General features: G+C 36.3%; 1 protein-coding gene across 14 annotated transcripts in view; it reads left to right on the top strand.

Moving 5' to 3' along the window:
- Positions 1-26,103, top strand: part of MLLT10 (MLLT10 histone lysine methyltransferase DOT1L cofactor) — a 125,705-nt gene that overhangs the window by 14,505 nt on the left and 85,097 nt on the right. For 10 of the 14 annotated variants that reach the window (XR_004495680.1, XM_015615070.1, XM_015615109.1 and 7 more), the window contains 3 exons: positions 7,004-7,058; positions 19,553-19,662; positions 25,846-25,949. Coding sequence is in view for 13 of the 14 variants with exons in the window: in XM_015615070.1 (XP_015470556.1) it covers positions 7,004-7,058; positions 19,553-19,662; positions 25,846-25,949 (269 nt within the window). In the remaining variant the exon portion in view is untranslated. Of the gene's footprint in view, positions 1-7,003; positions 7,059-11,455; positions 11,481-19,552; positions 19,663-25,845; positions 25,950-26,103 lie in introns of those variants that run through there. The other 4 variants (XM_019005314.2, XM_033511589.1, XM_019005312.2 and 1 more) reach the window with 4 other exon arrangements.

The raw sequence follows: 26,103 nt of genomic DNA, 5'->3' as shown, positions 1-26,103 counted from the left end.
CCTACAGAGCACCTGGCCAAGCCATGAGCAGCCAGTTTCTGCAGGAGGTGCTGTGGGAAATGGTGTCAGAGGCTTTGCTGAAGTCCAGGTAGGCACATCTAGAGCCTTTCACTCATCCACTAAGTGGGTCACTTTGCCACAAAAGGAGATCAGGTTGGTCAGTTGGGACCTGCCCATGCTGGCTGGGCCTGATTTCCCTGGTTGTTCAGCATATGCCTGTGATGGCACTCAAAGTGATCTGCTTCATGACCTCTCCAGCACTGAAGTTAGGATGATAGTTCTGCAATTCCCTGTATCTTCCTTTCAGCCTTTCTTTTAGATAGGTGTCTCAGTCGCTAATCTCCAGTCAGCTGAGACCTCCCTGGTTAGCCAGGGCTGCTGGTGAGTTGGCAAGCTCTTCTGCCAGCTCTCTCAGTATCCTTGGGTGTATCCCATCCACCCCCATAGACTTGTGGCGGTCTAAATGGCATGGCAGGTCACTGACAATTTTCCTCCTGGATTATGGGGACTCTGTTCTGTTCTCTTCTTCTGTCTTCCAGCTCATGTTTTCACTAAAATGTGAATTAAAATTGCCACAAGTGGATTTAACTATTCTTCTGTTTGTTTAGTGATTAACAGGAGCAGCAGAACAAAATGTTTTGTCTGATAACTTTTAGCTCCTGTTGATGAAAAGAAAATTAGAAGAGGATGAGTGTTTGGGTTCAAGAACTGTTACGCTGCTGGTTGTGTGTAACTTGCTGTTTTTGTTATTTCTAAGTTCATGGATCATGTATTGCAATCTCATATAGTTGTTTCTTTCAGTTAAATACTGTTGGGACTTGGGGTTTTGTTTCTTTTTCTCCTGTTTTCAAGCAGTATGAAACAGTAATTCTGTTATCAAAATGTACTTTGGAGAATAAAAACTGTTCTGGAAGTGTGTCATGCTGGGTATATGCATCTTGACAGGGAATTTAAGATTCCAAATGCAACATTTTGCATATATGGCTGATGCCTGTTGAAAATCTTGAAATACATGAATGTCAGGGAAATATCAAAACAAAATTGAGCAAGAAATCTGTATTGCTACCAACATAAAATTAGTCTGTTTCAAGTATTTGCTTTTTTTTCTTTTGGTTTTTGTTCTTTTGTTCTTTCTTTGGTTCTTTCTTTCCTTTGTTTCTGTAAGGCCATTGGTTGGACTTCCACTCTGATTTGTAGCCAGTGTAGATAATGCGCAAATAATGTAGTTTTATCCCTTATATCCTTTCCTGACCACCTGTCTGTGTTCCTGTTACATTTGTTATCTGTTGTTGTTCTTGTAGCCTTATGGAAAAGTGGCTCAGAGAAGTGATCTGACTGAAAAAAAATAATTCTTAAGTTACTCGTTAGGATTTCCATATAGTCAATTGTGAATGCTTTTCCCAGAGCAAGGAAGACAGTAGAAAGGACACAGCAGGCGATGGTCAGTGATCTTTTGGCAGCACAGTGCAATTATACTACCTTAAAGTGAGCCTGTAGTAAAGTAAGCTGGAACTGCAGCCTGATGTCTTGGCTAAATTTAAGGAACTGTGGTCTGTTTAATCTGCTGTAGATCTTGTGGTATTTAGGTTAACAGGTCACATTGAAAGAAGCGTTTTATTGCCTCATTGCAATGCTGGGAATTCAGTCCTGCAGGATTTTACTTGGTTGACAGTCATTATTCAGGTGAATGGTTCCAATGGCCTAGCTTGGGCCACAGTTCAGTAAATTACTTGCACAAGAATTTGCTGACTTTTGTTTTCTTATAACAAGAGACAGCATATAATGGATGTCCGCAGATGATGCTTTATGAATGTGCTCCAAATTTTCAGAACCCTGAGGGAAGAACAATTTTATATTCCTATTACTATTTTTCTTCTCTCCTGCTTGTATAGTCTTGTCCTTGTCTCTCTTTATCTTCCCTATTTACCATGTGCCTTTTGCTCTTGCCCTTCATTTCAACATGAATAACATAGTCTCTTGGATTGAATCAGTTTCTTTATGCCTTTCCACTTGAAAAATTGGTAGAGCTAGGTTTACCAAAAAGACTTGAAAAACTGTATTTGTTTATTGTTACCTAATGCTGGTTAAGGTAGCTCTTAGTCCTGGTTAAAACAGAAAGGCGTATTTATCTAGAATCAAGGAAGAACACTTTATACCACAATGTAGTGGAGCCAAGTTGGACTGTAACTGATTCAGTATGGGAAGCTGGAATTATTTAGCTTCTTGTTTTACTTTGGTCTTCCATTCTTGCAACTTTTTTCTGATGAGTATCTTTAGTGGACACCTCTGTTCTTTTCCTTTTTTCCCCTTTTTTGTTTTTTTTTTTATTTTTTTTTCTTGTTGTTGATGTTATTATTTCAGTTCTTTATTTCTTTTTGCTTATTTTTACTTTTTAAATAATGGTGAGGGGATAAAAAGTTTTTCTTTTTCTGCATGGATCTCTCATGCTTCTGATTTTAGTTCTCTGCTGGGTGATGTTTTAAAGACTGGACTCCTCAGGAGGCAATGGGTTTTTCATCAGACCCAGGCAATCTCAATTCGCCTGAATGCTAAAGGTGTAGGATCAGTCTTTGTTTACTTAATTAAGTTGCTGTTTATGTAGCTCAGAAGTGAGTTGTGACATGCTGTCAGACTCTTCCAGCTTCACAGCTTTGAAATTGGTTTCACTTTAGTCCTCTCCAGGAGACCTCGTAGTCCAAAGCCATTCCTGCTGAGAGTTCACCCTAGTTCTGCATGGACAGAAGCTAGATCCATGAACTTAGTCTCTCCCACCAAAGAGCTGCAGACATGAGATGTCCTTACACTGTGTAAGGACAGGAAGGAAAAGGATTATGTCATTTTCTACAACTTCATTGTGTTCTTTCAGTCAGTATTTGTCTCTTTATGCTGATCTAATTCAGCTGCCTGTACCTACAACCCACATGCGCTGCTGCACCTCGCTGTATTGGACTGGTGCCCTTTAGCACAGGAAAGGACATGGTTATTCTCTAGGGTAACAATCGGCCTCTGTAGTGTTCATGTTTGCGCTGTTTAACCTAATGATGTTTATCTGAATTGTTGATCTGTCATAGCAGTTTGCCCTATTTGTGCTATGATATCTTGTAGGTGTTGTATCTGCTCTTGCTACCTACTCCCTCTGCCCTGCACAGCTGGTTATAAATTCCCCACAGTGTTTCTGAATGCTCAGACAATAAATCTGTGTCAGAAATCCCTTGCCAGAGATCAAACTTAGAACACACAACTGCAGAAAAGAGCCCTGTTGTGGTCCATGTTCTCAAATATTAAAGACCATCTGTATGGATCATCAGATTATTCCATATACTGTGTTGCATCTTCAACACGCATGATAAAAAGATCAAAATATTAGTCCATCCATTTTAGAATTAGTAATAAAGTGTTAGTTTAAATAAAAAAAAATCTCTTCTTGAGATTCTTGTCTCAAGGCATGAGATTCACTGTTCCCACCTGGCAAAGCTCCTGGCTTTACTATGTGGGGTGTATTGAAACTTGAGAGAGCAGAAATGGGTAATGGAATCTGAGAATGTGGAGGCTGGAAAGGAGTTAGGTTCCTAATAGAGAGAAAGGGAGAAGGGCTCCAGCTAGGTGTCTGCTCTGTTAGCTTACTAGGGTGCTACTTTATTGCAGATTGTAGCCAGATTTCATGGCACCAGAAGTGCTCTTTGTTATCAAAGTGCAAATATCTTTGCAGAGTAACCAATTGTGAGCACCATGAGAGTGCAATTCTGCACTCAAGTTTTCTTCCACTGTCAAAGCATTCTCCTCCAGTTTCCTGTTTTGCATCTCCTCTGATTGGTTGCAGCCAGGACTGCAGACAATTAATGAGGGACCTGAGTCCTTGTAGACATAGGAGACAAATCAGGTGAAGCTGATGAGACTGAATGGAGCCTGCATAAAGGACCTCTTCTGCATAAAGGGCTGGCTCAAGTCATTGCACCTTAGTGTCCTATGAGAAATTTGATTTATTTTGTGATAAAGTTTGCACAAGAAGCTTGCTAGTTCTTTAATTTCTGGTGCTGCAGTGCTGTGGCTCCCTGCTTTCAGTTTTGTTGATGCAGCTGTTTGTGGGATTATACTTAAATTGCATCTGTTATATGACCTGAATTAAAGATGTTAAAATATTTATTTCATTCTATTTCACGGATATGTTCTAAGGGACAGCCCTACAGATAGTTGTGTCAGTACCTGAGGGAGAAATTAATGAGGGGGAGGTGGAGAACCTCCTAAACTGGTTTTGCCACTAGAGAAGAATGTGTGTCAGACTTCCATAGGCTTGCAGAGGTGGGGCAACGTAGAAGCTGTTAACAGCTTCTCTCAGTTACATCATCTTGTCTCATTGGCTTTAAGCTGCCAGCTTGTAGCTTTGCCGTGGGACCAAACTTTATTCCACTGTGACCATCAATACATACAAGCTTCTTTCATTAGGAATCTGATTGAGTGTATCAGAAATTCACTGAAATGAAACTGTTGCTACTGTGTATCTCTCAGCACTTGAGTATTCAATATCTGGAGAGCTGAAGTGTTGGAGATACAGCTCACAAATATACTGTATATGTAGGATTTTGTTGAAAATGAACCACTTAGTTCATTTCAGAGTCTTGACCAAAAAAAAAAAAAAAAAAAAAAGGTGTAATGATCCAAGTCTGCAGGCAACTTGCAGAATGATTAAGATGTTTTCAGTCACTTTTATATCTTAAGTTTCTCCGAAGACTTAATGCTGACTTTCAATAAATTGCTGATCGTTTTAGTGAGTGTGAGAGAGGAGTGAAGCAAAAGACAGAAGGCTGTAATCCTATAGATTCTTCTTTCTGTGTGCAGCTCTCTACGCCAGTGCACTGAGAAAAAAAAAATAGAATTTTTTTTTCTCATTTACCCTCCATTAATGCCTCTTTGCTGCTAATATAAATTTTTTTGCACATGGAGAAAGATAGATAGTCTTACAAATTTATAGGTTAAGATAGTCCTCAAGATATACTTTAACCATATGAATTTCAGGAATGGAATTTCTAGTTCCTCAAATAAGTTTGCACAAACTGTTTCTGAGGCACTTCTAGCATCATAGCTTCCTTTATCTGTTGTGTTGTCAGTTAGCTGGTAATGGAGAATAGCACTGTTCAGGGAGCAGCCAAAAGAACAGGGTTTCCATTCTGTTTGAAGGAAATGGTGTTAAGTTTGTGTCTGATGATCTTGTTTTGCTTAAGATTATTAGGTTTGTATGCTTTGAGTGGTCCCTAATCTGGAAATACATAAAGGTTGTAATATGGTGATTTCTAGGTGTAAGATCCTGTATGGTGGTGTTTCTGTACTTGTAATTTGGAGCATTTTAAGTGGAATTTGGGTCAAATCTGGTAATTTCTGTCATCTCTAATTTGGAATTGGTTCACATGCTCTAGGACACATATATAAACATGATATTAGGAACTTGAAAGGAGTCAGTGATGGAAAAAAAACTGTTCTGTTGTGATCCTGGTGTATGTTGAAAGAATATTACATCATAGATGACTTTGACCCAGGACTGGAAGGGACGCTAAGCAAGGTTGCAGATGATACAAAACTGGTAGGGGCTGTTGAATCCCTTGAAGGCAGGGAGGCCCTATGGAGAGACCTTCATAAATTAGAGGGCTGGGCAGTCACCAACAGTATGAAGTTTAAGAAGGGCAAATGCCAGACTCTGCACGTGGGATGGGGCAGCTATGGGTGTACAGACAGACTGGGGAATGAGAGGCTGGAGAGCAGCCCTTTGGGGTCCTGGGGGTGCTGATCACTGGCAAGTTGACATGAGCCAGCTGAGCCAGCAGTGCCCTGGCAGCCAGGAGGGCCAACCCTGTCCTGGCGGGGTACCAGGCACAGCATGACCAGCCAGGCAAGGGAGGGAATTGTCCCACTCTGCTCTGAGCTGGGGTGGCCTTACCTCAAGTGCTGGGGGCGGTTCTGGATTCCACAATATAAAAAGGACATTAAACTGTTAGAGTGTCCAAAGGAGGGCCATGAGGATGGTGAAGGACACTGAGGGGAAGCCATGTGAGGAGCAGCTGAGGTCTCTTGGGTTATTCACCTTGGAGGAGACTAAGGGAAGACATCATTGGAGTCTATGATTTCCTCGTGTGGGGAAGAGGAGGGTCAGGCACTGATTTCTTATCTGTGGTTACCAATGCCAGGGCCCAAGAGAATGGTCTGAGGTTCTGTCAGGGGAGGTTTAGGTTAGATATTAGATAAATGTTCATCCCCCGGAGGGTGGTTGCACACTTAATAGGCTCCCTATGGAAGTGGTCACAGCACCAAGAGTGCTGACAGAGGTCCAGAAGCATTTGGACAATACTCTTCGGCACTCTTGGGATGGGGCTGTGCAGGAGGATTAAGAGTTGGGCTTTGATGAACCTTGTGGGTCCCTTGCAGTTCAGCTTATTCTGTCATTCTGTGATCAAAGTGCTTATTTCCAAGTGTGGTTTTGCTACAGTTGTGAACTTCTGACCTCATCTTTCTGAGACAGAAAGGGAGGTTGGTTTTCATGTCTCAGGATAAGTGGGAGTCAGCAGAGACTTTGTAGACAACCATAGTTACTTGTGCTGATCATATCTACAGCACTTCTTTCGTGATTGACCATCTTGGTCAATACAGAGAGACCAGGAGAAGGAAATACAGTAGGGACTGTGCGCAAGCTTTTTGGCATTTAAGTCTACCCTGTGCTATAGTTTTTGGAGGCTTGTCTCCAGAATTCCAGGGTGTGGAATCCAGGAAGAAAATCTAGGTGGTAGAACTGTGAGTAGCTTTAATGTGTGTCATAGTTTCAAGATCTGGTGGAGAAAGCTTTATTTTTCACAAACTAACATTAATATTCGAGTAAAGGTTAAGGGGAAACACACCCATTCACTTTTAAAGAATGGTTACTTCCTTAATATCAGATAAGTTTTAATGTGTGTGGTTTCTTTTTCAATGCTTCTGTGATCATTCCATTTTTTTATTTTATTTTTGCTTTTTTTCCTAGAGATGTGAATTATGCCCTCATAAGGATGGTGCTTTAAAGAGAACAGATAATGGGGGTAAGTTTTATTCTTGCTTTTTGTGAACTCTCTTATTTTGTATGAGGGAAATAAATCTGTGGAAAGAAAAATTATAGGGATCCTAAACATAAATTAAAACACTGACTGCTTTCTAAAGAGATAACTATTTTACAGTAACCCTTATTTGTCCACTTTAGGTTCAGTTTACTTTGAGGACATCTTATCATTATTCTTAGTTTCGTTTTTAGGAAAAATGTTACAGTAGAAAAACTGTATTTTAACATAAGTTTTAATGTGTGAAATGGATGAATTTTATGTGTATTTAGTTGGAGCTGAAGCATTTATAGAAAGCTGTTGAAAGTGTACCATTCATGGAGAAAAGTGGAATTTTTATGTCTGTAGCCCAGACTGAATGCATCAGTGCATTTTCATAGGTTGACTCTTTCATGCCTGATTTACTAATAGGTTCTGTTACAAAGAAGTTAGAGCTGGAAAGTTGCAGTAGTGATTACCTCTCCCTTGCATCTTTCTAATTTCACTGTTCAGGTTATCATTAGTTCTGCTCCTGCTGAGTAGAACTGCTAGTGAAGGTCTCCACTGAATATCCTGTCTTGACTATGTTATACTAATAGCTGGGTGATATGAGTGCAGAAATTTCAATTAACTTTTCAATCACTTTTGGAATGCCGCCTTCTCTTTCTAGTAGGTATTTCTAAATTCCCATCCATCATCTATTAGTAAATAGCCTGGTGATTTTGATACTGAGCTCTTTCTCTTGTGAGAGGAGAAAGTATGATCTGTATTCTGGAATTTACTTGGACAGTCTATGTAAATTGTATTCCTCAGATTTTATGCTGTGTACATAATAGTCTAGCTAATTTATATCTTATCTTTAGTGTTGATGCAGCTTTGCTATTTCTGTTGCTGTTGAGTTGCAGGAACACAGGGCCTGCTCACGTTTTTTGTGCTGATCTACCCTTTCCCTTGTGTATCTTTGACTGCTCTGTTCATATATCTATCTATATCTATGCTCTAGGTTTACCATTTTAGTTTAGTGAATCAAACACATCACTGAACTTAGTGCCCAGTACTTAAGTCTTACTCATCTTCTTTATTATTCCGCTCATATTGATACATGCAATGTTGAATTAATTTCTTTAGAAATGGCAGCTGGACACTTTCTTTTTAGGAAATTGTAATAAGAAAGCCTCAGATGTCTTGAAATATACAGTAAAATTTGTGAAGTATGTAGTAGCTGAAGTGTTTTCTGGTTTTATACTGAAAGTACTATTTGGGAATGCTTTGCTGTTGTCTGTGGTGGTCTTGAAACTTTGCATGAAGTCTTGAGAACTTTAATAGTGTGCATCAAAGATGTGAGCATCCTCTTAGTTAGCTATCTTATGGCTCTGTTAATTGTAATTATAAGTTATTGTCTGAAACTGAATTACTCTGTAAGATTGAAATGCTTTAAGTTTAAATAGCAAAGGTATAACACTGTACTATAATTTTAATACCCAAGTGTTTTCATCAGTGAAAGCTTTATACTGAAAATTTCATAGCTGAGGGGCTTAAGTATTTATATTTTCTTCTGAAAATACCCAGCCTCTGTAACAGATCTTGTCCATGGTGTTGAAAACAGCAAATTCTACTTGGTGGACCAAATATCCTTTAAATAATAGTTTTACAGAAGGATGTGCACCTTTAGTCATAAATACTTTCAGTCAAATACTTTGACTGGTGTTGCATTTCAGAAATCTGCATTCTTACCTGAAGCTTTCCTTTCAAAGGGTTGCCTAACAAGAGATTATGCCAGAAGATTTTTAGACTTAAAGAAAGACTGTTGAAGATCAGATAATGGGCCTGTCAGTTGAAAAAGGCATTTTCAGTAGGTTAATACTTAATTTTTTTTAATGCTGTTACACTTTTTGTTGCCAAGCAAATTATAAAAAGATGTAGGTATTTGAGAAGAAACTTGGAAACAAACATTTCTGGTGAAACCTTGTAAGGATCTAGCTTTATAAACTTGTAATTATGCTGTCTTTCTCAAAGTATAGAAATAATTAAATGGTCTTAGCTTTTCAGAACAAGAGAAAAAATTGCTGATTTTAAATTAGTGGTATAAGGTTTTTCTTCTTTCTGCCTTCTGGCAACAAATAACTTCATTTTGTAGCCAGAAAAAAACTGTGCTTTTTGTTTTGGATATACAGATAGTTTAGCCCCTACGTGCTCCTCTAGTATTTTTTAACAGTCTTCTGGATATTTGCTATATAATAAGGTGAAGGACTGTGTTTTGGGTGTTGAAGGTACCGTAATTTCTTTTATGTTCGGAATATTAATTAATTAATTAATGAGGTACTGAGCTTTTACTGCCTCATTCCATGATTTTCTTAACCTGCAGTAAGATGCTGTTACTGCAATGAGGGCCCTTGCTATACATTGTTTCCTCTTTTGTGAAGGTACTAGCTTTTAAAACTTTCCCTTTTTTCTGCCCCTGCATTCCTTTTCAGCTACATGAAAACTCTGACCTAGCTGCCCATGCTAATGGTGATAGAAGGAATGGCCAGGAGTGTTCATTTAGCAGCAGCCTGTACATTAGCTGTCTTAAGTTAGTTGCACACCTGTAACTGAAGGCAGCCTAATCTTAGAGCTCTTTTGTAAAGGTGTTACCTTGCCTTTAAGAACTCTGGGGCACTGCATGTATTAGTAGTAGTATGTAGTTTGGGAATCAAACTTGTGTTGTTTGTATTATTAACTGACTATAAATATAATCAATTGACTATATATTATGGTAGCATATGGTGTGGTTGTGTTGTGCTGGTATTTTGTTTTTTTGTCCCTCCCTCCCACCCCCCCACATGGTGTGAGGTTCCTTTGTGTGCATTCTTCCTCCTGCTCCCCCTCCTTTTACTGGCCTTTTGCTGCTTATCTGACCTTTTGCTGGAGCTCACAATTTCTTTAGATTGGCTTTTCAGGTTTTATATTTTTGTTTGGAGTCTGACTCTGCTTTAGTTGTGCTTATCAGGTTCATGTGCGTACTCCAGTGTCAGAATTACAATTTTCAGTTATTCCCTAAATACGGCATTATTGCAGCAGTACTGTCATGGATTTTACAGAGAACTTAAAAGTGACAGCCTGAGACAGGAAGAGGAGAGGAACATATCATGGAGGCCAATCAACATTTGTCCTGCTCTCTTCGTCATTGTGAACTAGGTTCTTGAGAAGGGTCTTGTGTGCCTTCTCAGAATAGTTTCCCAGCCTACTAGCATTTATGCTTTGGGACTTCTTACTCCAGACATGGTATTTTTGTGTTTAATGGAAGACAAGCCCATCACAGTATTGAAATGTTCCCTCTGTATTAGTGTCCATAACGTGTGGCAAGGCATTTTGCAGTTGATCCCTGTCCCTGGCTTTCTTTTGAACCTGTTACCTCATGGTTTAATTTGTTGCCACTTGGAATTTGCAAACTGGGGTAGCAAAGGCCAATTATTCTGCCCTCACATTTCCAGTACCTCTTCCCATAACTTTTTTGGGTACTCTGGAGAGTACACAGATGCCTGCCTGTTCTTGGCTTGGTGATGGCAGCTACTGGTGCTGTAATCAGAACCTGAAGTGAGCCGAGAGAATTCTGTCTGGATTTGTGTGGAATATGTCCTAGTCTCCTTCAGTGTCCCTCCTGTGCTTTCCATTGTCAGAGACCTGAACTGACCTTGAGCAGGAGTAGCTAAGATCCGTTTGCACGTGCTTGTTCAGCCTCTGTGCAGTGTGAAAGTGGCCATTCTGCTCCTGCACCTGCACAGCTCTTGGAAACAATACTCTTGGATTTAGCTGAGTGGAGTCTGGACTGAATCTGTGGTGTGGTTTATCTGTCAGCAGGTTTATCTGTCCTAGGATTGTTAGGAGTTGGCTGTATTTAGCTACGTATTTGATTTAATTAATTTTTAAGAGTAATAGGACATTGCACAGTTATGAGCAGGGTATTTGTAAGAAATTTTAGGAATTAGCTTTGAATAAGTTCTAATATTTTGTCTGCCTAATATCTATGACTGTCTTAGGGCTATGGTTAAGTTTTGTGAACAAAAATTAATCCTTCCTGCATGTGGATTTCGTTTTTACATAAACAGTAGGACTTTTTCAGTGTTCAGAGACCGGAATTATAGAAATTCCGTTAGGCTATTACCTGTTTTAAAAAAAAAAACTTTATTCTTATTGACACTAAAAGTAGAAAAGTAAGATTGAATCATAAAAGGAACTTTTCTCTCTGAATGTATTTGTTGACGGAATTTGTAGGTAAATTTGGTATTTATGTTAATTTAGGGGAACCATTGTGGTTTTAAACATGACTGAATGTAAAAGTTTTTTGAAATGAGGAAACCTGATACATATATGAGTTGCTTATTGATTTGCTGTCTTAGGTTTAAGAAGGCTGTTGAAGGATTAATTTTCCTTTCGCTTGGTGGATTGGTAAGTGGATTAGTAGTTGGATAAAATACAAACACATTTTTTCAAAAACAGAGAAGTAACAAGTGAGCATTTGTTTGAAGGTACTTGAGAACTCTTGGTATTTGACAGTTTTGGGCTTTTCAGTTCAGTAATTTTTCCCTATTGCAGTAATTTCCTTTGGATTTTTGACACTCAGTGAGGAGGAAATAAAATCATGACCATTTGGACTGATTATAGCTTTTTGAATCCCAGTTCTTTTATCTTCTCACAATACTGAGTATACAGTCTGTTTTTTAAGCAAATTGTTCACTTGTACCTAATATAGTGCATCTCACATTTAGTTATCTTGCAGTAATCTTTTTCTACAATTTTCTGTAAGCTTAAAAGGTTTGATTTTGCTATACAAGTTGTTACTTTGAAATCTGATTCCAGTGGATGATGATCAGGAATGCTGTGTAACAGCATTCTTTGTGTGACTTTTTACCAAGACTTCTTTCATGCAGCTGCTTGGGGAAAGGCCAGCTAACAATGTGGTGGTTTTATGTCATGATCCAGACCCTCTTCCCACCCCCTGGGTTAGTGGCAGGATCTCCCAAGTCTATAAAAACATTATATGCTAGGCTTTTCCATTGCTGTTGTTATTATTAGAGTCTCACTGTCTGGTTTACTGTTCTGATGAGTTTTCTTGGTGTTAATGTCTAAGAATGTGAATGGTATAATGTACACACTGAGATGTATGCTTTTTGCAAGTGCTTACCTACAAATGTTCTGGCCTTTTTGAGCAGATTTACAGCAGTGTGTGTATTTTTATTTTTTTTTTTTCTGGGAAGGAGAAAAAGATAATAAATTTTAAATACTGCAGTAATAGAAATGCATGTATTACCATATAAAGTATTGTACATTTATGATTTATATTACTGATATTCACAGTGTATATGTAAAAATGTTATTTTAGAGTTTTAGGTGCTTATTTATACATTTCTTCCTTTTATTCTATGAAAGGATTTCTTGAGAGAGGTGGAAGGAACTCAATAATTCCATTGCATGCCAGATAAAATTATTAAAGCTCTTAGCTTACTCAGTCGACCAATGGAATTTCATCGGTAGCTGTTTCAAAAACAAACTATTTGTTGTACTGCAGAATGATGACTCAAAATAAATCAGTTCTTTACTTGAGGATTTAAGGATTTTCTTAATGGAGCATTTAGTGACATTCAATAGTAGGACATTGTAGGATGAAGCCTTTTTCTTCATAGACAAATAATATTTATTTTACCTTTTTTAACAAATTGCCCATTCTATATCAGTGATGTGGTTGACTACCAACAACACAAGTGGAAGTTCTAGTGGTTAGGGTGGCACTTTCTTTTCACCCCTCTTGAAAGAGTGGATCAAACAATATAATATGAATAATGCTGTGTTTTCTATAGAAAACTCTAAATTTTTATTTAATAAAGTAAGAAAAAGACAATAACTTCAGCTGATGGATTTCTTATCTGCAAGTTTTCTTGTTTTTACAGGAAAGGAAGATCAGGGGTAAAAGTATATGGAATCTGTTAATGAAGACACGCTTAACTAAAGGTTTAAAATAGTACTTAATCTTTCCCTTTGGCAAAGAGTAACAGTAGTGATCTTAAGTACATGTTTGAAAGTGAATCCAGCAGAGTTGGATAGAGCTCAGCCTTTGGGTCAGTCAGCAGATCTGATAGTTGTGGAAATGGAGGGTGCAATTTCATGTAATCTAGGACAGCTGTTGACCTCTGCTGAAAGGAGGGGACTGTGGTTTTCCCCTGACTGGGTGTTTCTGCACTGATGGTTTTCTGTATGGTAGTCATGTGACATCAGTGTGGATTGCTTCAGACCATTGACTGATGTTGCTTAAAGGTAAACTATTAAGTTTCCTGCAAATTAAGTAATGAGATGGAAAAAAAAAAATTATTTGCACTGCTACATAGCAAACTCATGCTGCAAGGAGAGGGCAAGAATGTACAGTCGAAAGGAAGGAGTAAGGCAAGATTCTGCTTTTCAGTGGCGGCCTACAGCTGAAATGGATTGAGGTGTATCCTTAATTGACAGCTTGAAGCAGCCCTCATAAGACATATAACATTTCAATAAGGAAAGATTTTTCCATTCTGGAATAATAAATACATTCTCTTGGTTTGGGAGTGAGCTATAGTTAGAAATAAAGTAAGACTTCTTTAATGAAATATAATGGACTCTTCAGGAACTTAGAATGCATAAACAAATTTTGCTCTGACATTAATGCATGGTTAGGGGATGGTGATAATATGCCAGAACTCTTGTGCTACCAGGCTGGTTCTGTGGCTGGAGTTCAGTGTGGCTTCATGATGCTGGTCTCTGCAGTGCATTGGTGCTTTGCTGCGCAGCTTCTGCACTGACCGTGGGTCGTAGTGGAGTCCCTGCTCTTAATTCATGAGCAAGACATGGGCTGCTCTGTTGTGGATGGTAGGAAGGATTATATGGTTGTTGCTGTTATTTTATTATAGAGTCAAAGACTATAAAAACAAGGCTTGAAAGTTTGCGCTGGAAGGCAGATTAAAAATACTATGAGTTTATTTACAGGAAAGGCACTTGTGAATAAAATTTTTGGCAATTCAGCAGTAGTTGCAAAGGCAAAAATTTAGTTAGATGGGTAATATGCTGTGTATTATTTATCTTCTTGGCTTTTCTTTATTAATTTACTTTGGTAGAGTTTGCTTCTAATTATATGCAACAGTCTTGTGTTTGCTGGTGGTGGAATTGGTAGGAATTACTTTTTCTGTTACATTAGGATAGCAGATCAACTGTTTATTTTCAGCTAGGAGTCTGAAGTCTGAGCTTTGTTGCTCTGAACATTAGTGAACAATGTATGTTACAATTATACCTGTTAAGTATGTACTGCTAGGTTTGCATTGAGTTAAATATCACTGAAGCATCAGAAATAAAAATCTCAGTGATTGGTAGCATTTGGATAGATTCTGTGGTGGTAATTAAACATTTTAGGAACTAGAATGAAATGTAAAAATTGTCAAAACTCAGTAGTGTAATTTTACAAGAAATAAATCAAAATAAAAATTCATTTAAGTGAAATGCTACAAGTCTCATGTGGTGTGTTTAAACTTTGAAGACTTCCCAGCATGAATTTCCAGTTTTTGATATTGGAAGAAATTGTTTTCATTATTGTTATCAAAGCAGATTTCAGAGTTGCTTTATATGTGGTTTTGTGTTGTTTTAAAGTTGGTAGAATTCGTTTTCTAAGATCTTTCCAAAGGAAAATGTCGTATATTTGTGTAATGTTTTCTTAGAAACACACTGGATTATTTTTAAAAAAGGTAAGCAGCATTTCCTAAAGTCACTGAATGTGAAAGTGTAGTTGAAGTAAATATTTTTAACTTTGTGTATCACCAATAAGTAAAAACTAAAAATGGTGTTTTACAATTTATGGATGGAGGCACTGATTATTGTAGAATATTGGGTTTTTGTGCAGCAAAAGAAGCAGTGAATCTGTCAGCCCATTGTAGTCTGAGGAGTTTTCTTCAGCAGTTTCAGAGAAAACAGTTGTAATAAGAGTGAACAGAAACAAGCAAACTTGATGGCTAATTTGAATCCTTATGCTATGTTTTTTAGGCTTTCTGGTTTAAAAACAAAAAGTAAGCAAGGCAAGCAATATCATCTGATAAAAATAATATTATTGAGAAGGTGCATATGTCAAAAGGCCACCATTTCAAAGATTGAAAAATAAATAAAATTTAAAAATTTGAGTATAAGGGAAAATTTAAAGAACATTTTGCAAGCTGCCAGTATGTCTATTCACAAAAACATCTGTCCTGCCCTCTCTTCCAGTTAAAGTTGTCATGAAAGTGAGATGAAACGGAAAGTGAATTGGATATAAGGAATTCAGTGGGGATAGTTAAGAATTTGTTAGCAATTACTGCAAGTTTAATAAGTAAAATTTAAAAAGCAAGTAATACATCTGTGGCCATTGTCTGGATTCAAACCATACACAACTAAAGTGAATGGTAGCTTATCACTGATTTAAAGAGTAAATTATATGGTTTATAGAGATGGGTTTAATGAACTCATTTGGAGCAAAAGTGATCTTAAAAATGGCATGAGTTCCTGGCTAAATTTGGAGAAAAAAAGAGAAAAAATAGGAATATCTTGCTGTTTTTTCTGTGCAGTGTTTGGGTGAAGAGGAGAGCTGATAAAATAATTTCAGTTACAAAAGAAACTAGGGAGAATGTTTTAAATATTATTGGATATGTAGAACAGTGCTGTTGGAGGTTTTTATTTTATAATCTCAACCATAGGTGTACAACAGTATTTTTCTTATTCAAACATTGGTAAAGCTTAAAAGGACTGGATTTAGTGATTGTTTTTTGGTTTTTTTTTTTATTCCTGGGTGAAAAGGAGGGAAAAGGTGTATAGTTGCTGATAAAATTTTAGTTGCCCTAGGATAATGTAGTAGGCAAGTTGAATAGGAAGTATATAGTTTATAGTGCAAACTTTATGGCTTAGATGGAGTAAATGGAAAAAGATGTATTTTAAGGTAGTCTTAAACACCACACATCCTTGTAAATGCTTGCTTCTCATATGGGCTTCTTTGTCCAGTTTGGATGGGTATCTTTAGAATGTTTCATTATCCCTGCATACAAAGAAGGCAGTTATCATTCAATAGGAAACAGCAGAAAAAAGCATTCAACTTTGATCGTGGCAATAGGTCCTTTATTCTATTAGGACTCTGAGCTCTGTGTTCAGCCTGAGTAGTTGTCTAAAAGAGAAGTAAATGGCATCAGTGGATCGAGAAGGTGTTTTTGCACTGCTTTCTATAGTCAGGAACACTCTCAGTTGCACAAAACATTACAGGTAAAACTGTTGATAGGTTAGTAGCTCATTCTCTCAAGGAGATCTATCACACGATGGCTGTAGGTGTCCTTACTTCTATGCTTATGCTTTTTAGAAATTATGGTTAGTCTCTTGATGTTTCAGAAAATGGTTCTTGTTTGCTTTATTTCTGTTTTCCTCATATTGTCTGGTTCTTATATGGCAAAATGGAATCTTCTTGACCTCCTTTAACTGTGACTGTTTCGTGGAGGAGTCTACAGACCTTGTAGAGTTCTTAGAAGGTGGAGATTGCACAGCACCTTTAGGCAACTGGTTCTTAACAGCGTTTGTTATGGAAAAGCATCTTCCTTACTCTTCCTAAAGGAAACTCTCCTTGACACTTCCAGCTCAACTGGGTGTTGCTCTCTGACAGTTCTGTATTTCTTCACCAGTTAAACTTTTGACAAAAGAGTATTTAAGAATTTATGTAGAAGATATCTTGAATCCAAGTGGAATCTCTCGCTGAAGTTAGGCTTTTTGGTGTAGGCATTTGAGGCTGATAACATAAGGGTGCTGCAGCCACCCCTCTGGTTAAATTATTGTTGGACATTATTGTGATTTTTTATATTATTGTGATTTTTTATATTATTGTGATTTATTATATTATTGTGATTTTCCAACAAGGCCAGATTATCTGGGATCTGAAGGTGCCAGATAGAAATCAGTGGAGAGTGTCCCTTGTCCTCAATTCCATGGGTGCTTATTAGCCCATGTTCAAAAAGTGGTTTAGTGCTGTGGTGCTTCATTTGTTTCATTATATAGATACACTGGTTTTGGTCTCATGAAAGTTAAAAACCTGCTACTGGCCACAGTTGTGTTGGATGTGTACTTTCTATTTGTAAATAAGAATATATTGTAGTGTTTTGATTTATTTTTTTGTAGTCGATCAGTAAAAATTCTTTACATGCCTAAATTTCAGTTCACTTAGTAAGTGATTTTTTTCCCCCCCTAATGTCTCTGGTATGTTTTGTATATTTATATTGTAATTTCCCATTATATGTAAGTGTAACTGGAGTACAGGCTTAATTACATCTGAAGCAAAAGCTTTTGCCATCTAATTATGTGTAGCCAACTGAAGAAGGTTTATTTTCTTCAAAATTTCAGTGTCACTTTTTTATTGGTATAATGGCTTTATTAGATGAATGGTGTTTGTATTTGAGTTAATTTTTTGAGAGACGATTTAAACATAAATATTCACCATTAATACTTTAAAAAATGTTAACATTTTTTTGTCTTTAGTAAGATGATTCTAGCTTAAGGCAGTTTGCAATTCTTAGAAAAGCCCTTATAAGCACTCTTTCCCTGAAGATATTTCAAGTAGACAAGCAAACAAAAAATGTTCACTTTTACTGGTTTTTATAGGTTTTTTTTTCCTCAGTCTGTCTGTTAATGATAATTTTAAAGCGGTCTGTTGGAACAGGTTTTAAAAGCAGCTCAAGTTGGCAGTTTATACTTTTTTTACCCTACACTTTCATTAGTCTCATGCCTTTTCTGTACAGAATAATTCTACAGACTATTTGTGAATAAAATCATGGAGCAGTACAGATACTGTATTTAGTTGCAGTTGAAATACTAGAATGATATGGGTGGTACTGACTTTGGATGTTGACTGTGTCTGTTGTGTGTGTGTGTGCAATTTTAGTTTTCCATAGAAATTGTAACTACCAATTTAGTAAATGGAGAGGGGGGCACCAGATCCGTTGGCAGAAAATGGAAAAGATTTAAGAAAAGCATCTGAAATTGCATATGTGCTTTTTATGCTAAATACCATTCCAGAGTCCCAACAATACTACTGTGAGCAAGCATAGCTTTGTGTTTAGCTCAGTTTAAGAGTTAGAGTACAGTTTGGTAAAGAAATGAGGAACTTTTAGATTTTGTAGAGTGATTGAAAAGAGAAAATCCAAGATGAAAGCTCAGAAAGGTCTGCAGTGAGACAGTATATGGTGGGTTTTGTGTTTAATTTTTTAACGTTTATTTTTGGAATAATTATTACTATTATTACTACTACTACTACTATTATATTGTTGTTGTTGTTTTTATTATAGCATGCATTTGCACAATGATAATTTACTTTGCTTGCCTAATCTAATAATCTTCTAGATGATCTAATTATGTAAATCTGTCATTTTATGTCCTTAATATTTGCATACAAGTAATCCTGGGTAGGAGGAAAGCAGAACTATTTTTAAAGTATACTGAGGGTCTTGTGACAAGAGACTTCAGTTTTCCTCTTGGGGTAGAACAGAATTCACAGCACGTGATTAGCTGCACCAAATTCACTTTTAGATGAGATGATAATACTTTTAATAATTCTGCTATTAATGTGAGCAGTGTGTTGCATTAGCTATGTAGCGGCTTCTGCTAAATTTACAGTTATGGCACAGGCTCTTCCACTGGAACAAACCATCAGCTCTCAGGATCTCTGTGTTGAAAAAAGGCTTCAAATTAATAGGTTTGTTTCTGACTTGGTGTTTTCCCCCACCTCTATCTGACCAAATGTCAGACAATTAACAATGTTGGCTTTCTCCGAATGTTGTTAAAGCACAGTATGGTAAGTAACTAACCATTTACTTATGACCCCCAAGTTAATGAATTAGAATAGGACTCGATATAGGTATTTGTATTCCTATGATAAAATGAGTTGGCCACAACTTTATAAATGGAAAAATAAGAGATTTCATAAGGAGATGTGATGGTGTGCATATGTGTCACAATTTCTTTCTACAGAAAGAAACAGGAGTCTATTCAAATCAGAATGACATTTTCAAAATAAAAATTATACACAAAAGTCTTCTATGATTCTATGCTTGTAAGAATACCAGTTTGCTCAGATGCTGCTTCCTTCTTGCAGGACTTTTATGTAGCTTTCATGAAATGACTGTATTAATCCAAGAAATAAAAAAAATAAATTTGTTTCTATCTTTGTGTGTCATGGTATAAATCATTAGTATTTGAATTTCATGGAGTATTGCTCATATAAATTCTCCCTGACTGCATTAAAAAATGTATTACTGATTGTCTGAACTTTGGATAACAAAAATTAAATGTAAACATGACTTAAGTGTAATTTATGTCCTTAATATTCTAAACAGTTAAAATAGTCTGTGGAAAAAAAGTGTTGTAAAAGGTTCTTTTTACTATAATTGTACTACATTGAAATGTCTTTTAAGTTTCTAGAAAACATTAAATGCAATTATAACTTTTTGTAGGTTGGGCTCATGTGGTTTGTGCTCTGTACATTCCCGAGGTGCAGTTTGCAAATGTTTCTACAATGGAGCCTATCGTGTTGCAGTCTGTTCCTCATGATCGTTATAATAAGGTATAATTATATGTCTTTTTATATCTAATGCATTTGTTTTAAAACTTGTGAGATTTAGTAATATAAAACTATACTTCTTAGAATGCACTTTATATAAAATTCCTAAATGTGTGCAGCAATGCTCTAAGTTTTCTGCACTGTCTTTATTGTAAATTGAAGAATTAGGAAATCTGTATTATTAAATTAGGCTGTAAGGTTATCTGCCATTCTTAATAGTCTTTTACAGATTAGGGACTGTTTTGTTAATTAAAAATATCATGATCTTTGAAAAACAGTTTATTTTGAAAGGAATCTCAGATATTCTTCATAGCTTAATATACTATTGCAGATTATTTGAGATGTTATTATTAATTACCACAAAGTCTTAGTGTTTTAAGTGTTGATATTGACATAAACATGTTCATAAACATTTCTTTTAGGACAGAAAGGTATGCTAATATATTACGGCAAATTCTTGCAGACTTTTAAACAACATTCACCTTAGTGGGATTATTTGCTTATAGGAGAACTCCTCCTAAATAATTGTCAGTGAGATGGAATGTTTTATAAAGTGTGGTGAGACTTAAAATAAAAAAAAACCAAACAACCTAACAAAAAAAGGCAGAGCAATAAACCAGTAGCTTGTTAGTGTTCTTTATTGATAGTTACTTTTCTTAGTTATAGTTAGTTTCTTAGATAGTTATTTTTCTTACTTCACTTGTGTTGCTTTCCTCACTTAACTACATTGGTCTTTGTGTGTTCCCTTCTGCAGATGCAAGCTGTCTGAATTTGATTAGTTGTGTTACGTATTTTTCTTGTGTTGTTCTTTTAACCTATAGTTTATTTCTTTTTTTTTTTTTTAACTTTATGGTAGTTTGTGGACACTGCAGTAAAGTAGGAATAGACTGTGTTATAAAAAAGAGAAAGAAGAAAAAGGTATATGTCACCTCCTGTGTTCTTCCTAAAGGGAGACCAGTCCCTGTTCATGTTGCCTCTGTGACTTCTCAGACCCACCACATCCCAAATCCAAGTTTCCATCTTAGATTTATGGGCTGCCCCTCCATTTTCCTAGCCTTTTTCGTTTTTTCTTTGGTCTTTTCCTTTTCTGTTTCATTTTCTCCAGTTGCTGTCAATAAGTTTTGTCCATCTTATTTACCAGTGTAGCTGAAAAATCAGGAGTCTGTGTCTAGGTTTTCCTCAAGCTTTCTCATTATTATCTGAGCATCTCTATTGGCATCTCACTATTTGCTTCCCTCTGCATTGGCAAGAACATGCAACAGTGAGATTCAGTACAGAACTAATAAAACGTTTCTGCTTGGACACAAAGCAGTAAAGATTTGCTATAACAGATGAGTTTATTTCCTCTCTCTCCTCAACTCTGAGGAAACAGAACATCTGTTTTCTTTTTCCTTGAGTAGTAGTCAGTCATACTTTTTTTTTTTTAATTGGCAGTGGTTCTCCCTTAATGTACTTCAAAAATTTAATGGAACACTTTAGATTTTGTTTTATCTTGCACCATTTCCATTGATGGTAATTGGATATTGGATGAGTAGATCCTTGTAACTTCAATAAGTGTACTCTATATCTTTTATTATTACTTGTTGACAAAATCCACTGTTTGTCTCTGTCTTTTGTCTTTAATTCCTTTTCATTGTAACTGAAGTTTCTTCTTTCTCAAACAGTTTTTGTTCTAAATATATGGCGTACAGTTGTGTTTTGCTGCTAAAATTCCAGTTTCCATTTTTGTTGTTCTGTATTTACTGTGATTTTTTTCTCACTAAATAGTTACTAGCACCATACAGTTAATGTGTTGAAAGTCCCTGATGTTGTCTAGCTCTTAATTCTCTGTGCTCTGGCCAGGTGTTCTGATTGAGGCCTATTTTCCATGTTACCAGGCAGCCTAAAACTACTTTCATCAGGCCACTACAGTTTATCGTGAGGTACATTTCTGACTGGTGTCAGAAATGGCAAAATTTGGGATCACACCCCTAGCCTGATTATTATTATTATTGTTTTTGTTCTCTCTTTTTACAGAACTCAGAGTTCACTGTCATTATTTGGGCTTTGTGGGTCAGGGAGATAGCAGCTGTGGATTTCAGGGGAATCCAAGAAATGGCTATACTGCAGTTGCTGCAGCAAACCTTCTGAAACCATTCTAACTGCCCTGCCAGCTGCAGTCTAGTTGTAACAGTACTGGATTTAAGACATATTGGCTGACAGGGAACTCTCAGCTCTTGCTAAGTCTGTAGCTGGTGGTGAATTTAGTACTGCTGTGGTTAAACTGCCATGGGTTCCCAAGCAGGCTATTCTTGAGCAATACCCGCCAAAGCCAATAAAACTATTACTTCCCTTTCCATGTAGTCTGCAAGTTTCACCTTCTACTCCTGTTGCTGTTCAAGATAAATTGTGTTTATTTAAATTATATTTTTTTTAGGTCAGAAATTTTGTAAAGCATTTCACTCTGACTTTATTAATTTTTGTAAAAACGGGAAAGAAAAGTGTTTTTTTGAGAAGTAGATATGACAAACAATTCTTGAAATGTTTGTTGCACACTGAGAACAAATGTAAACATGTAATTAGGAAAAAATGACTGGAATTGTTTATTTTTTTTTAGAGAGGCTAATAATAATTTTATTCTGTTTGTCAGCTCAGGTTGGAATAGGAGATTTAAAGTAAGATATTATTTCCTGTGAAGTTCTGAATAATTCTCTATGTGTGGCTGGATACATATAGAGCACTACCATATGGAATTGGGGGAAAGTAGAGGCCAAAGAAAATTACAATGAGGGAGAAATTAGACTGTAAAGTAAATATTGTTGAAGTTTTTCCAGGACATAGTACTTAATTTGTTTGGGCTTTTTTCCATATGCACTTGTTTCTTTAATAAACACTGCAAAATATGCAGAATTACCAAGTACAGTAGTCTTAAATGCAAGAAGAAACGCTGTAGATACCAAAGCATGGGGTGTGTTCATATAGAGACATTTGGCTGCTATTTCCCTGAAGTTTGCCTACTTTGGGGATAAAAACCATCACATTACACAATGAATCCACTGAATGGTTTGATTAATGAGTTAGCTATCAGGAAAGCTCTTCTTACACAGTTACTTCCAATAAAGAAATGGAATATTAGCTGCTCTTCTTTTCAGAAATAGGTGTTTCTTATTCCTTGGATGGTTATGCATGGATAATATCTTTTTATTTTATGTCAGCTTTATTTGTCTCTTTCAGGTTCATTTGAAACTATGTGATAATTGTATATAATTACTGCTTTTAGGAATCTCTTTTAAGAACCGATTAAAAGATAAGTGCATTTGGAGTTTCTTGATTTGCCTAGTAGCGAATGCAGCTGGCAGACTTCTCTTTCAGTACTCTTGCTGCAACAATGAGAAATTTCTGTACAATTCCTAGGTTTGATTTTGTGATCAGTGAATGCCATTGGGTATCTATTATGAGTAAACTATTTCTGAAATTATTTTAGCCTTATAATTATTTTTTTGCCTCATCTTCCCTTCTGTTTTTGCTTTTGCAAAGAAGGTTTACACATTGAATCTTTGAAGGGAAAATACTGAGAGTAACTAAGACAGCTGTGCAAAATATATATTTTGCCTTTAAAGGAAGTAGTATATTTGTTACACTTTTGAGTAAAATTTCCTTGCTGGGTTAAAAGCTTTTGCTTCTTCTCCAGTGAATTTGGGAGAGTACTGTCTTAGCTTAATAGCTTTGAAAGAGTGCAGTTATAGGTGGTGGGACAGTTTTAAACTTCTGCATTTCAGAGGCTTCAGAGGTGTAGCTTCTGTATAGATTTGCAAATACATGCAAGTCATCCTTTGTGAAAGAAAGACAAAGGTTCTCAGGCTTCTGGAATTGTGTGTCTAACAGAAAGAACAAATATGAGAAGCTCAGCTGTAGAGAACTTAGTGTCTGTTGGAGCAGGAGGGTGAACCTTCTTTGTCCCTGTTTCATGTGGAATACTAGCAAGCAGGTTTAATGCTTCTCATGACTATTGCAGGAAAGTTCTTTGAGCTTCTTGAAATGAGTTGTCAGTCCACCGTGTTGTGTTTAAACTTGTTCATAATGTAGTTTGTAGTCATTTTTCACTCTTTGTACTGTAATTTGCTCTAAGGTCCCAAAACAGAGACTCTGCATGTAGGGTAAATACTGAAAAATGGAGTCTACATCTCTACTAAGTGGAATGCTTGTATTGCTTTTCTTTCTGAGCTTCAGTGAGGAAAAAACTTAAAGAAATTGAAACAAAACTCTGAAAAATCCAGAAAGTAACTGGAGATTGAGTTTTATGGGGTTTGTTGAACTCTCTGTTTATAGAAGTATCGTACTTTGAAGTTACTTACGCTTAATATAGTGACTCAGATAGGGTTGATAGATCATGACCTTGTTCATTCCTAAAATCTTGTTCATACCAGGTCATGGTATGGAAACGTAAAAAGCAGCCAGTCTCAGATGCTGTCAAACAACTCAATTATCAGTGCTCACCACCTTGATGTATGAAAGAAGCAAGGCCAAGAATTAAGTAGGATTATCCCCTTTCTGATCTTTTAAATGTTAGGTTATAGGGTATGATTTTAGGATATATTAGCTTTTTAATGTAGTGTGGAAACTGTACAAGAATAACACTCCTACCTTCAAGTCTTGCATATTACCAAAAATGCTTTATTAGCTGACATCGCCTGTTAAATGTTGTTTTAAAAACCTCTGTAAAAGGCTGTTCCACTCTCAGAATTTCACTCATTTTCCCATGTAAGTAATACTGGTTTTGCATTACATAATTTTTTTTAAAAAATTTCAGTGGACTTTTGGTCTATTTTTTTCTACCATGTTTTCTACTACCCATGGTTGATGTTATTTTTATTATTCTACTCATTCTCTGCCTCATTGAGAGGAAGTTGTGACACAATTGTAAGTCAGTTAAAATAGAGACAGTTCTTTTTTTTTGGCATAAAGAAGTTTCTCTTTTCTTGTTAAGGACCTTATAATGGGATTTCTGCGGAGGTAGGAGTGTTCTTAATGTTTAATATTCAGTAAGGTTCTCTAAAATAAACAATCCACCTCAGTGCTGGATGATACTTTCATTAAGAATCTCTTCTTAAATTGTTAAATTTTACACAGAAATGTAATATGATGTAGAATCTCTCTAAAAATTAGGACAGGAAAAAGTGAAAAGAGATTTACTTTTGGCTCTATGTTTCTCCCTGGAATGCTGGTGAGAGATTGTAGTGATGCCAAGTATAGTAATGTATACATACATTATGTATCCATATTTATTTGCCACGTGTTAAAAATAAGTATTGAATAATTAGGAAGAATTTGGATACTTTTTGTCTTAATTTCTTTAGTCTGTTCTACTAAGAATGCTTCAGAAAAGATTAAAATTGCCGTGGTATCCCAGTAGAAGAAATAAACTGACAAAAATGCTATTAAAATATTCCCAGGTGCTAAATAGATTATTTTCATTTTAGCTTGTTTTAGCTTTAGTTTTGGAGGTTGAAATGGGTTTGATATATTCATTTAAGCTTTTTTACAAAAGGTTCTTTGTTGATTAATTTACAAGATGTTTATGGGGCTGTCCTAGTCATATTGAAGTAGTCATCCAAACAAAGCAGGGTTCTGTTAAAAACCAGTTTAATTAAAAGTAGCTGAGCATCGTATGAGTACTGAAACATGCTATGGCACTTTGGGAAATTCTCTGCACCAAATGTACAAATAAAATTTTAAGTTTGCAGGTTTTTTGTATGTAATTGTGTAGATACATATGTATACCATATGGCGTATTGTACCATTGAGCGCTCAGTCTAATCTGATGTTTCTGAACGCTATGAATACAGGTTATGTTAAATTAATATGAAAATGATTGAGACTTTAAAGGACATAAACACAAACTTGAAAGCAAGGACAGTTGGGAAGCCTAATGCTGTCAACCCGTAGCTGTTTAACCTTTTGGCTGGTGGACAGTGGTATGAAATGTAAGCAAATCAGTATTTGTGCTGCCTTAATGTTGGTAAAGTGTTACAGAAATACCAAGAGTCTACCTAGGTGATCTTTTGCTAACAAGCATGATTAGACTTTCATAAAAAATTTCTTACTCTGGCTTAGCTGCAAAATGCAGTAGTTCTCAGCCTAGAATCTCCTGTAACACAGAATTTATTTGTATGCTTCTTATCAAATTAAGTATTTTCTCTTTGTTAGACATGCTATATTTGTGATGAACAAGGCAGAGAAAGTAAAGCAGCCACTGGTGCTTGTATGACATGTAATAAACATGGATGTCGACAAGCTTTTCACGTAACATGGTAAGTATATTTTACTATTTAATGTTGCTGATGTTGCTCTGATGTTCCAGAAAAAATTAATACACACAGTGTAATGAATAAACTCATTACTTAGTACATCTTTGAGTAAAGAAATACAGTAAAATGGTTTGTATTTTAATAGTGTTTACTAACA

The sequence above is a fragment of the Parus major genome, chromosome 2, assembly GCF_001522545.3.
Source record: "Parus major isolate Abel chromosome 2, Parus_major1.1, whole genome shotgun sequence".
NCBI classification, from domain to species: Eukaryota; Metazoa; Chordata; class Aves; order Passeriformes; family Paridae; genus Parus; species Parus major.
Note: the sequence above shows the minus strand (reverse complement) of the source record. Positions and strands in the feature narration are given on the sequence as shown.